Source organism: Lagopus muta, chromosome 7 (assembly GCF_023343835.1).
Source record: "Lagopus muta isolate bLagMut1 chromosome 7, bLagMut1 primary, whole genome shotgun sequence".
NCBI lineage: Eukaryota > Metazoa > Chordata > Aves > Galliformes > Phasianidae > Lagopus > Lagopus muta.
In genome coordinates this window covers 15,366,262-15,379,377 of record NC_064439.1, presented here as the reverse complement: position 1 = coordinate 15,379,377, position 13,116 = coordinate 15,366,262, and the positions used below count along the sequence as shown (strand labels likewise).

Here is a 13,116-nt window from a genome sequence, read left to right as displayed (position 1 = left end):
AGGAGGACAGATTGCATTCCTTATTTGAATATAAACACCTAATTTTCTTATACTTGAGTTGTTTCATGGGTATAAAGAAAACCAATTATTCCCACAGGTGGTTTTTGGTGATGGGCAGTGATTTGTGAAAGCCTAATGTGTACGAATCCTTCTACTTGTCTTTGTTTCTGTCCTTAGAGAGCATCATGAGTCAATGTGGTCACATCTGATGTCTAGCCAACGAGTACTGAAATCATCATGTAGCAGACTTGTAGCTAAGAAGGGAACGTGTGTGGTATTTTCACATCCTAGGATAAGAAAAATAATAATTGTGTGGATTTTTTTGTTGTTTTCTGTTGGTTTGTTGTTTTTTTCCTGGCTTTTTTGTTTGTTTTGAAGTTATTTACTTTCAGTAGTCTGAAGTTGGTCCCTTCTGATCTCTGCACTCCTGAAATATGAATCTACTTTATAAAAGTTTTGGTCATCAGCTACACTGTAAAGATTTCAAAATCTTAATCCTTTGCAATCTTCTGTATCTTCTGATTTGCAAGTCGTTTATCCTTGTCTTACAAACAGCTTCTTTAGTATTTATTGTCACTGCACAGTTGTTTTCCTACAACTGTGCAAACAAATGTGTACCCACTGCCCACCATAATCTCTAACATTATGCCTGTGTAGTAGGTGTCATAGTGGTAAAGCATTTCTTCAGAGAAAAGGAAGGCAAGCCAAGTGCTCTAAGTAGGGCCAGTGTGTCTTGGTAGACCAACAGTATAATTGAAGTTGTTTTGGGGCACACAAGCCTTCCCTCAAGTATCCTCAAGCAAACTTTGAGGCTAAATGCAGGTTTGAGAAGAGTTGGTCTGAATCCCACTCCAGGAGGAGTGGGGGAAAGGTTGGTTATTTTATGCTTTGTTTGCGATGATGATCTGTTATTCCAGGCTAGCTTTTGTGATTACCTATAGTCACTGACTTGGCATCAAGGTTTTCACCTTTTCTTAAGTAGAATATTGTATGTTTTATTGGTATGTACATGTGTGTGTGTTCATATACAAGCTCTTCTGCAACTGATGTCTATGTTTTGATGAGCATGCTGGGGCACATAAGTTGAAATTGCTCTATTTTTGCAACTCTGCTGTTTTGTGTGTTGTATGTATTGCATACATGAGAAGTTTTTATCCCATCCCTCTGTGAAAAAGTTCTAAGTCCTACTACTCTGGGATATAAGCAGTAAAACTTTATTTTTTCAAGGCACCTTGAGTAACTTAACAGACCTTCTAAGAATCATAACACACTTGACAACATGAGCCTTTTTGAGGTTTGGTGCTAGCAACAAAGGTGTTGAAATATTAATGTGAACTGTTAGTCCCAGAAGTAGCAAATTCAGGTTCAGCAGCAGATAATTTTCCAGTTCAGTAAGAGCTTTCTTGATGTTTGTTGTAGTCACATAATTACATTCTGGCAATCAATATCAAGATGCGAACTTTGGTTATAGCTCCAAGGGGAGCCTGTTTTAGTAGTTGGGATTCTTCAGTCAGGCCAGCTTATCCTGCTCTTAGAACTCAGTGTAAGTTAGTCCAGATGTGGTGCTGTGCCAGGAGGCTGTTCCAGAACACAGGCTGGTTGGTGTAGGTGCTTCTGTGCAGTAGGTGTAGGTAGAACTGAAGTGGTACGGTGCAGGCAGGGCCCAGTGCCATGTGGCAGTTATGTTGGCTGGCTCGGGAGACAACGTTACATGGGTTGTAAGTCAGGCTTATTCCTTAGGGCTGCACAAACACCGTACTGCTTTTAAACTGAAGTTGGTGTGTGTGCCTGGAGAAATGCATGGGAAAAGGTGGAATAGCTAAGAGGATTTGTAGCTTCTTTAATAGTGGGTTTTTTTTTTCCCCAGTGAATCCTGTTTGTTTTGGTTTTTTGGTTTTTACAATCATTTTAAAATGGTGTGGTTTTTTGTTTTTTTTTTTTACTAGCTAAGGAGCTAGTTAGTATCTTACTTTAGATCTGCAGGGTGATGGTGATATCTGCAACCAGACTTCCTTTTGAAATTATTCCTTGTGTTAGAACAATTTCAATTGTTACATCTGTTCACGGAGTAAGCAAAACATAGGCATAGATGGCAAAGTTTTTCATGTTGCACATTTCATAAAGATATTTAGCCTTTTCAGGAATCAATTTATGAATTACTGGTATTCCATCTTACTTAGCTGTATAGTTCTGTTGATTTCAACTGAGATAATCACTGTGTATTCTTACAGTAATGTTAATTTTTTTCTTTACCAACACTGCTATTCAGACTATTTTGGCTTTTTGTGATAATCTTATTATCACAAAAAGTGATTTTATTTTTATTTGAGTTATTTTAACAGTGACTGTCTGGTTTGTTTCACTGATGTCTGTTTCTGAAATTGAGAGGGTATCTGGAGGTTCTGATAACCACTAGCTGGTAATCTACACCATCTTGGTGTCAGCAAATGCAAGACAGGTGCCCTGACTTAAATTTTTGTCTATATGGATCTATAGAATCAGTTCTTAAGTAATAGGGAGGGAGAAAAATTATTAGCTTGATTTTTCAGGTGAGAAGGCAGATGAGTAATTTTGCAGCCACTTCCTCTCTTGCACCTTCTTTAAAAAGGATAGGGGTTACACACACGGGAGGAGAGAGAATCTTGACCTTCAGATACTGTAACTTGAGCATAGTTCATAAGTTACAGTTCTTTTCATCTTGTAGCTCAGAAATGCACAGTAAGCAAACAGAGCCTCTTGAAGAATAAGAAACTTCCATCAACGTCAACTTCCCTCCCTGTTTTCCTGATAGTTACTGTGCAGGAAACCTAATGAAGGTTTTAAACTTTTCAGGTTGCTACTCCAGGAGTTAAACAAGGACCAGCTTCACAGTCAGCACCTCAGCAGCCGGTAATAGCTGACAAGCAGGCAGGTCATGAACCTGCCTCTCCTCGAAGTCTTCAGCGCTCAAGGTATGTCGAAATGCTTCTCTGTACTGTCTTGTGTTTCTGTTCTGAATCCATTGTGTGTGACATGGGTTGCAGTTTGTGAATTCTTCATGGCTTCTTTACTGACCACACGGTTTAACTCTACTACTGCTGCTGGATGTCTAACACATCTTTGTTACAGATCTCACGTGGCAGGCTCTCCGCATTTGGACCGCTTCTCAGAGTTGTGTTCGCAGAAGCAAAATGAAATTCTTATTTCTGACCCGTTGCTCGGCCATCAGTCATAGAAGTTATTCCTTGTGTTCTGACTCAGAGTTTGGAGTTTTTTATTTTCTGCGTAGTTAAGAGAGTAAGGGCTTTAACTGGCTTAGTGTTAGATGATGATGTCTTTCTGTAGTGTCGTTTGTTTGTTTGTTTTTAATCATTGAGAGCTTTTATGTAATGTTGGCTGTATTAAACTTCATTCTGACCTTTGTCAGATATCTAACCTAAAACTTACAATACTCAGTGGGTGGAACAACCAAACAGTGTATCAGCTTCAGCATCTAGTAATTATGGATATTGCTGTTTAATTCTTTCTTAATAGTAGTATCAATGATAAATTAATGTTTTGCAACCAACTAAAACTTTTTGGTAAGGGGAGTAGACATTTTTTTTAAGGAGTAGATTTTAGGGAACAGCTCCTAATCAGCAGGCCCTCTTGTTCTTTGCTGGTTGTCATTTCCCAATAGGCAATCTTGCTGAAGAGGGATAGATACTTTCTTGGTCAAATTTGTTGGGTTGGCGTCAGTCTGAGGTGATCCTGGTGAGTGTTTTTCTGCTGTTCCATACCCTCACCTTTTCAGGTTTTAGGACTTCCTGCCCTGGCATATATGCACTACCCACATCCAGTTATCTTCAGAGATCTGTTGAGCCTCTAGAAACCATTGCTGCACTTGGCATCAGCATTGTGCTGGCAAAGGGAAGCTGAATTTGACCCAGCAGCTATACAGCTGGATCAGAAGGGTCACACAGGCAGCAACATCCCCTGTTTGAGTAGGAGAGACGCAGAGAAACAGTGCACAAGTTGAGGAGGGTGTGCAGCCTGTTATCGAAGATACTGTGACAGTATTTTCACCGAAAACTTGATAGTAGTTGGTATCCTGTATCTTTTAAATGGTTGGATATTTGTGGCAGCAATATGTCGTGACAAGTGTATGCATTTCTACTTCCTTGGAAAGTTGCAGAAAATGGAGGATTAAGGAATGAGTTCCAGTGCTGTGGAATTGAACAGAAATGGACCAGTTGAGATGCAGGTTTACTCATCTCCAAAAGATTTCCTGTAACTGAACTAGCATAGAACAATTTTTAACTTCGCAGGAGAAAACAGTCAGATTTGGGCTGCTTCTGAGTCTGAGTCCCTGAGGTCTTTTTATGCAAACGAGCAGCATAACAACCTAAACTGTGAACAAGTGGTCCAAAAAGAGGCTGTATCAATGAAGGCATTGCTTTCCTACAGGATGCCAGTTTAAACATGGGTTCCTTGTGCAGAAGCTGATAACTAAGTTTCCTTTGCTTTGATAAGTATAGAAGTCTTAAGTAAATAGAGCTAATATGTATTTTCACCTTCTTTTGGAGGAAGTACTGTTTAAGAAACATTGGAATGGCTGTTTTGAAAGAAAAGGCATCATAAAGATAACTTTTTTTTTCTAAGAGATAATTCCAGAGACATACAATAAATTTTCACTACTTTAAAAATAGGACTAAATGAGTGCCTCAGTTATTAGTCAAGATACTGGTTTCTCTTAATAAAGAATTGGGAATATTTTTCTTTCACTCTAGAAAATGAGAAAGTGCTGGAGGGATGTCTTTCCTCCCCATTATTTACATACTATAAGATTTTGCAGTAGTGTATTTCACAACCATCCCGTTTCCATCTTTGTGTACAGATGCTTTATGCTGTCTGGAAGCGTTTTATTACCTGTGGCACAGACAGCCTGTAATTCATTTAGCAGGTAAGGGGGGTATTTGCTGGTAGCGAAGCAATACGAAACCCAACAGCAGTTTTGTATCATTGCTGCATTAGTAGCTCCCCCTGCTGCTGATGTAGAAGTACTGGGATATTTTAGTGCTAGGATATTTTAGGACAGTATGTTTTATTCATAGTTAAGATGCACATTTATTTTTCAGAAGCTCGCAGATTTTAGTTATTCCCTGAAACATTTGTGGTACGTTGAAGAGATTTCTACTCGTTATGTAGGAGTCAAAAGTTGGGATGGTAAATGAGAAGGCAAGTCACAGGGATACTTTGATTCCACTGCAACTGAGGCTTAAATAGATACTGAAGATCATGTGTCAGTTCTGCTTAGTTAGTCAACATAGTCTTTCTCTAAGCCATCAGTATGCTGATGCTGTATGGATGCATAAAGTCATAGAATAATTTAGGTTGGTAGGGACTTCTGGTTATGATCTAGTCCAGGTTCCAACTCAAACTAGAACCAAAATGACCTTTGAATATCTCTGAAGAAAGGGATTTTGCAGGCTCTGAGCATCTCTTCTGAATGTTTGACTACTCTTACAGTGATATATTTTTTTCTCTTTTTCCATTTTTTCAACTTGTTTCTCTGCCTCTTGGCTTATCACTGTGCTTCTCTGGGAGGATCCTGGCTCTATCTGCTCTCCCTGTAGATAGCTGAAGATATTAAGATCCTTCAGCTCTTTCTTCCAGCCTCTTTTGTTCTGTCTGGAAAAAAAAAATCCAGTTCCTCTAGTTTCTCCTGACATGGCATGTGCTTCAGCCCCCTTAACAGCTCTGTGGTCCTCTGCTGGATTCCTTTGGTATGGCAGCTTTTTTTGCCTGGTTTTGAGCTCCCTATTACACAGCACTCCAGGTACTGTGTATCTTACAAGCTCTGAACAAAGAGAAGGAATGCTGTATTCAACCATGTTCTTGCTAATACAGCCCAGCATATGCTTGGCCTGCTTTGCCTCAGGAATACATTTCTGACTTGCATTTAACTTGTCTGCCAGGATCCTCAGGTCCTTTTCTGCAAATCTGTTTTCTGACCACTCAATGCCCAGCCTGTTACATTTCTGTGGGGTTATTCCAGTATTGCTGCAGAGGATTATTCCACCTGAGCTGCTGGACTTTGCATCCGCCTTCTTTAAAAATTGATTCTTGTGTGCTCTATTCCCATCCCTCTGAATAACAATCTGCCCTCCCATGTGTTGACTGCTCCTCCCAGTTTGGTGTGATCTGCAAACTCACTGAAGATGCACTCTGGAGTAGCATCTGTGTTGTAAATAAAGACACTGAACAGTGTTGACCCCCCAAGTTATGGATCAGCAAAGAACAGCATTAGTTTCTGGCTTTCACCTGGACTTTGTACTGCTGACTTTGTACTGCTGATTGACACTTTGAGCCCAGCAATTCAGTCAGCTTTTCATTCACCTTACACATGATGTATGGACATGGATGATTGAGGAGTTATATGATAAGAAAACTGTGGAGAAACCATGTCAAAGGCCTTGTCGAAGACATCACTACTGCTTTCCCCTTCCTCTGAGGTTGGTTTGGCATAATCTGTCCTTGCCAGATCTGTGCTGGCTCTCTATTTTTGCTTTTTAGCCTTTAATGTTCTTGGAAGTGGATTCCAGGAAGACTTGTTCCATAGGTTTTACAGTGACTGTGGTTAGGTCAACAGGCTGTAGTGTCCATGCTCCTTGGCTTACTGTAGATGACTGTAACATTTGCTTTTTTCCCCATTCTCAATACACTTGTCTTCTCACCATGATGCTTCAACATGATGCAGTATCTCAGTCATACTTGCCAGGTCCATCATTACCCTTTAGTGCATGCTGTCTGGTTTAACTGCTCCTTAACTTACTCCTCTGTTGCAGCCTAATACTTCCCTTGTTTTGCCTCTGCTGATGCACTCAGGCACATGAGGGGCCTGAAAACACACCATAACAGAAGAAAAAAAAAGAAGAAAAAAAAAAAGATTTAAAAAAATAACTGAGTATTCTGGCCTTATTCATGTCTTTTGTCACTAGATTCCCTTGCCTTAGAGAAGGGCAGCCCCACCTGTCTTAGTCTCAGTCTTTCTTCTGCTGTGCATCTACAGCCCTTTTTGTCTTTCACATTCTTGATTAGTTTCAACTCCAGCTTCAAAATCTAAATGCCGGTTCTCCTCATCAACAGGATGTTTCTAATGTTAAGTGCTTGCACTTTTAAGTGGTTGTAAAGTGGTTAGGCCAATTACTGAAGAGAATACATAGCAAAAAGTATATATATTTTTTTCCAGTTATGTCTTTTTCACACAACTTCTGCTGCCTGAAATCAGAGGACATTTATGTATATAATTCTAAGAACGAATCTTTCCAAATCTTTCTGCATAATTGTTTTTAATGTATTAAGCTTTTTAAAAAGTTTGGGGGCACTGAAAGGAATGAGGTTCAACAAAGGAAGTTTTGGAGTGGAGCGAAAGTCTTTGTTGCTGTACAGCAGTGTGCTGTACCTAATTTGTAGACTGTTTGGAAAACTGCTGTACTTTGCAAGTGTGAGTGATTAGAGCAAAACTCTGGGCGGTGAACTGTGAAGATAGTTGCACTGTGCTAAGATGTTGTGTCAGTCCTCAGGTTACTCGATGAGTTACAGTAGTTATCTGTAATACTTGCAGACTCTCATTGTGCTCAAGTTTGCTGCTCCCTTAAGAGGCTGGTGAGGACAGAGGCAGTCTGTTGTCTTCCTGACCTGTCCTTGTCCATACTGACATGCTTTAGCTGGCCCTATCCTGCCTCTTAGGAAAATGCAAGAGCAGAGCTCCGCTCTGTGAGTGAAGGAGCAGGAGGAGCGATCAGGAAAATACTAGAAAGGGATACAAGCAAGCAGAAACCTTGTTTTGGTAAGAGGATAAAGGAGTAAAAAAGGGCACATGCTGAAACTTCAGCTGTTAAGCTTTCCCAGCCTGCATTATTGCCCATCCAAGGGTAAGTTCTTCTAGAAGATCAGATCGCCTGGATAGCAGCACTTGCGGGGATGAGGCAAACCTTGGTAGTAGGATACAAGGCAACCACTTCAAGTTGCACACGAGGAGGTTTAAGTTGAATATCAGGAATAATTTATTTATGGAAGAAAGTCACTTAAACATTGAGCAGGCTGCTGAGGGAACTGAGAGTCACCATCCCTGGAAGCATTTAAGTGACGTCTGGATGCCATGCTTAGGGACATGGTGTTAAGTGGATAGCTGGGCTTTTTATGATCTTGAATGTCTTTTCCAGCCTCAGTGGTTGTATGATTCTGATCCTTCATTTGATGAAGGGAATAGAACAGTTTTGATAGTGGTGGAATTTTTTTTTTTTTTTTTTTTTTGCTTCTGTGGACAAACTCTGCAGCAAATGATTAACAGTGTGAATATTGTTTACTTGAATTTGCTCAAGTAAAGCAATCAGAATGTACTGCTGCTGTACAGCTTCTGATCTCTTCAGTACCTGAAGTGAGGATGTACAAAATGTAAGTGTCACTTAAGGCATTTGCTTTTTGGCACTGGTAAAAATGGTTAAACTTGTGAAGTCCAGACAGTTATATTTTTAGACTGGGACAGCACTCTTTGTGCTTAATAATTACGTGACACTAAAATACAGCCGCAATCTACGTTTCTTTAAGTTAGGTAGATTAAAAAGAAACAACAACAGAAAAAACCCCAACAACCGGAAAAACTCTGCCATGTAGCACTCAAACCATTCCCATACACCTAAGAGGTTTGAGGATAAGTGTTTCATGTTTGATATACCAGAAGTATTTACCTTCTCTTGATTTATATGCTTTATGTGGCTGGAAGCAGGGGATTTTTTGTGTTAGTTTTTCTGTGTTTACATGTTTTTAGATTTTTACTTTATAACATTTCTTTCTTCCAGTAGTCAAAGAAGCCCATCACCAGGTCCAAATCATACCTCTAGCTCTAGTGCATCAAATTCAACACCTGCACCACAGAATCCATCTGTACGACCCACCTGTTCGTTAACACCTACGCTAGCAGCACACTTCAATGAAAACCTTATAAAGCATGTTCAAGGCTGGCCTGCAGACCATGCAGAAAAGCAGGTGAGTACAGTTGTGCTCTGTTTCTTGAGGGAATGCTGAATGGGTGGCTTAAAAACTCTTTTTTTTGTTAGCCACGTTGCCTTTTCTAGAAATTAGAAGGATCTTTAAAGGAAACATGCTGGTCCTTAGCCAGAAAAAGGGGAGAGGTGGGAGGTTAGGCCAGACCTCCATGTCTGATGCGTGATGGCTGTTTACCAGCTGAGTACTTTGTCTTGCTTTCATGTACCTGTGCTTTTGAAATCCTCTCCACTAGAAGAATAGTCGTCATCGTAAATACTTTCTCTTACTGACAAAGTTTGATTGAAATTTACAAAGAACATAAATTTCAACAGATCTTTTATTAAAATCTTTGTTATGTGAAAAATGTGAAGAATTAGGTGACAGTGTTAAACTATTTGAGAGCGATCCACAGTTTGAGTCACTGAGTTATTGGCTCTTCACAGTGAAAAAAGAACTGTGCCTCGTTTGTTGGATCCAGTTTTTAAGTTGATGTAGAGCTCAGACTGAATGTAAGCCTTTTGTTTTTTTAATCTTTTTTTCCTCTTCACATACTCTTCATCATCCTTATAAGTACATGGTGGCAATATAGGGAAACTGGATGCACGTCAGCTACTTAGAATGTACATTGGAAACTATATTGGTTATTGTGTCCAGTTGAAGTCTTTTCTGTCAAAGGCAATCCAGTTTGATGGTCTAGGTCAGATACTAATCTTACTTAGCCCATCTTACTTTGGTCTTCTGAAGAACAGCTGCACACTGCCTCAAGCCTACAGTAGAAGCTTATGGCAAGTAACTTGCAGGATTACTCTTAGAAGCGCTGTTTCTGTTGATTCTGTTTTGGGTTTTTAGTTTGTTGGCTTTTTTTCCTCTGTTAATTTTTAAATACTATTTTAAGACATTGACAAACTGTATTGAGTCAAACCACCATTGCCATGAAATGTGGAAATGTTGAGCACAGTCATTTCTTGCTGTGGCTTTGGCCTGATAGTTGGAGATTTTAAGTTGACAGTGTTATTTTCACTGTGTGCTGAATTGAGAATATCTCCCAATGTAGAAAATTTGAATATATACCATTTTTTGGGTCACTTTTTCCCCTCCAATATCAGTAATAAATGGAAGCAAAACAGCTAATGCTGTGAAGTCATGTACCCTGCTGGATGCTCTTAGCAGTGTGCTGAGTGTTTACATACTGTATTACATCATGTGAAAGTGTTGTGAGTAGAGCAGTTTTGAATAGTCACACCCAAGTTAACTGGAGTCACGTATCCAGTTCATTGACAAGAAATGGTAGGAATGGTAAGAAATGTGCCTGCTGTGGAGAAAGGCCATTCCTTCTGAATTTGCACATTGCTTATCTCTGCTTGAGTAGTGGAAATATTGAAGTAAAGGAGTTTGTTTACAAGAGAACACCTGAAGAGGGTGATGAAATTCTTTTCTTCATAAAGTTGCTGAAAAGAAAATGACATTCAGCTGTTTTTGTCAGCAAGGCTTGGATGAGGAATGAAAGTTGGTCGTGAGCCGTGTTGTGTGCCATCTTCAAGATCTTCAAGATGGTCGAAGAAAGGTTTGTTAGGGTTAAGGAAATCTAAATCACCCCTTCCAGCATCAGCCTGGGTTATGTGACATATTAACATCCAACATTGCTCTTTTCTGATTCTAAGTGGACATTTGTAGAGCACTCATGACGTTTGTAATGTACTTTTGATTTGATTTACAGTACATTCAGAAGTCACAGCGCTGTAGAAGTTACAGTGCTTGCTGTTCTGAGATGCACTCCAAGCAGTCTTGTGGCTGCAGCCCATTGTTTCCAATGCTTGACTCAAAACGCTGACTTTTCTATTTCACTGTTGTAGGCATCAAGATTACGTGAGGAAGCCCATAACATGGGAAGTGTTCATATGTCAGAAATTTGTACTGAATTAAAGAATTTAAGATCTTTAGTTCGAGTATGTGAAATTCAAGCAACTTTGCGTGAGCAAAGGTAAGCGTGTTTGTTTTCAGAATAGCAATTTGGTGATTTTCAAGGTGCTATTGGAATTGCCCACTGATACTGTTTTGTCTGAGCAATATTTATTGATGGCTTTATGAGTATGCTGATGGTTAACAAAATTTGAAAGCTGTCTTTCCTGTCTACGGCCTACCTGTTTTCTACACAGATATGTCTTGACAATGAATAGGGCCAGATATGCTTACACAGATGGAAAAGAAATATATTTCCAGATACACTGGTTTAGAATCTATAATATCCTTCAGTACGTGATGCAGAGATCATAAATGCACGTCTACATCATTTATACTGTTCTTAAATGCTACAGTTCGAATGAGACATTGGGTCTAAAGCTGGAACAGGTTTGAAGAATTCTTTCTGATACACACCAAGGTAAAACCAGTGTTTGTTGGTTAGGTAAGAGACATTAGAGAAGGTCTTAGGAGTTCTCAGGGAAACAGTTCTTCAGGGAAAACAGACTTCTTGAGTCAGTCAAAGAGGTTGTCGTTAACAGTGCGGCTGTTATTGTTTCTAAAATCTTTATTTGTTCATAGCTTCATAACATGAGTTACAATTCCTGTAGGATATTTAATCAGCAGCTTTGTTTCTTACAGATGAAATAAAATGTCTTAGTAACCTCTTCTGTATTGATAGGCAATTTTATCAGACGTAACATCAGGTGTCAATGTTCAGTTTGCTAAATGGTGCTTTGTTTGCTGTACACTCTGTGTCTTTAATCCATCAATGGATAATGATTCTCTGACTTTGACTCTGTGATAGCAAGTTTCTTTTGTTTTTGCTGCCATCCCAAAGACATGGCATAAGTAAAAGTTTGTGGGGCAAGAGGGAGGGCCTTCACAAAGCCAATATTAATATCAAATATCAAGCCAATCAACTTGAATAATGATATAATTTGCACAGAACAGATCTACTTAAATTTGTTGTAAAACAGAACTCAAAGTATACTGTTTTAATCATAACTGGCAGCATGCAAAATGAGACTGCATTGGCAGATAGATTTCCTATGCCTTCACCTTTAGATCTTAGTGTGTTTATTTCAGTTTGTCTATCCTGATTTATATATTTTTACCTAATTTTCAGTAGAAAATTCCCTTTTAGTGAATCATAGAATAGCCTGGTTGAAAAGGACCACAATGATCATCTAGTTCAACCTCCCTGCTACAGGCAGGGCCACCTGACCACCAGACCAGGCTGCCCAGAGCCACATCCAGCCTGGCTTTGAATGCTGCTAGGAATGGGGCATCCACAACCAGCTGAACTAAGGATATATTTGAGAAGTATTCATAAAAAGTCTGCTGAAGTGGACATGCTATCTGTATCAGAATTGCTCTGGACTAGCAGAATATTTATGCAGTATTTCAGCTTTTTCTTAAAGTTTTCTTCATATGCTTGCACTGCACTTCAACATTGGGTAAAGTTGCTACAAAATACTCATTACAAATTTGGGAAACTGTCTAAACCATATGTTCGTTAATTGAAGCAACTGTTTATGCCAGTTCAGTAGAAGGAATATTTTACTTAGAAATGTAATTGATTTCTCAGTTGCATGTTGTTGCAGCTTTTTTCATTAAATGTCTTTTAACGATCAAATACTTTGAGGTAGGAATTTACCCTGACTAGAAGCTGCCTTTAGAATGTTTTTTCTTCTGCCAGTCACAGAGAGAAATGCTAGAAAGAAGAGATGCCGAGAAGAAAACTTCTTTGTTTGCAAACAAAACTTGTTTGCTGAATTACATATGAAATGAATTTATGGCTCTATACATGGCTGGTTCAAACTGAAATGCATCAGGCTGTATTATGGGGATAATTTTTTTTTATGGAAACAAAAGCATATGTAACCCTTCTGCCTGCACCGCTATCTAAATCTGCCGAGTATAAAATCCTCCAGCATATGGGGAGGAAATAAGTAGAAGGGTGTGAGGACGACGGCTTGCATTTCTAATGGCGTTGTGTCTCCAAGAACGGGCAAATTTAGATAGAAGACACGACTGTGAGAAGAAACCTTTAACCTCTTTTCCACCGAAGGTCCTGGGGTTGGGCTGTGAACAGAGCAGCTCCGTGTTTGGTGACAACTTCAGAGTGTTTTGAGTTGTACAGTT

At 39.4% G+C, this 13,116-nt stretch overlaps 1 protein-coding gene across 6 annotated transcripts in view; it reads left to right on the top strand.

Annotated features, from left to right (window-relative positions):
* WAC (WW domain containing adaptor with coiled-coil) overlaps positions 1-13,116 on the top strand; it is a 54,139-nt gene that overhangs the window by 40,489 nt on the left and 534 nt on the right. For 4 of the 6 annotated variants that reach the window (XM_048951968.1, XM_048951971.1, XM_048951970.1 and 1 more), the window contains 3 exons: positions 2,833-2,951; positions 8,823-9,009; positions 10,863-10,990. In XM_048951968.1, coding sequence (XP_048807925.1) covers positions 2,833-2,951; positions 8,823-9,009; positions 10,863-10,990 — 434 coding nt within the window. Of the gene's footprint in view, positions 1-2,832; positions 2,952-4,855; positions 6,846-8,822; positions 9,010-10,862; positions 10,991-13,116 lie in introns of those variants that run through there. The other 2 variants (XM_048951967.1, XM_048951972.1) reach the window with 2 other exon arrangements.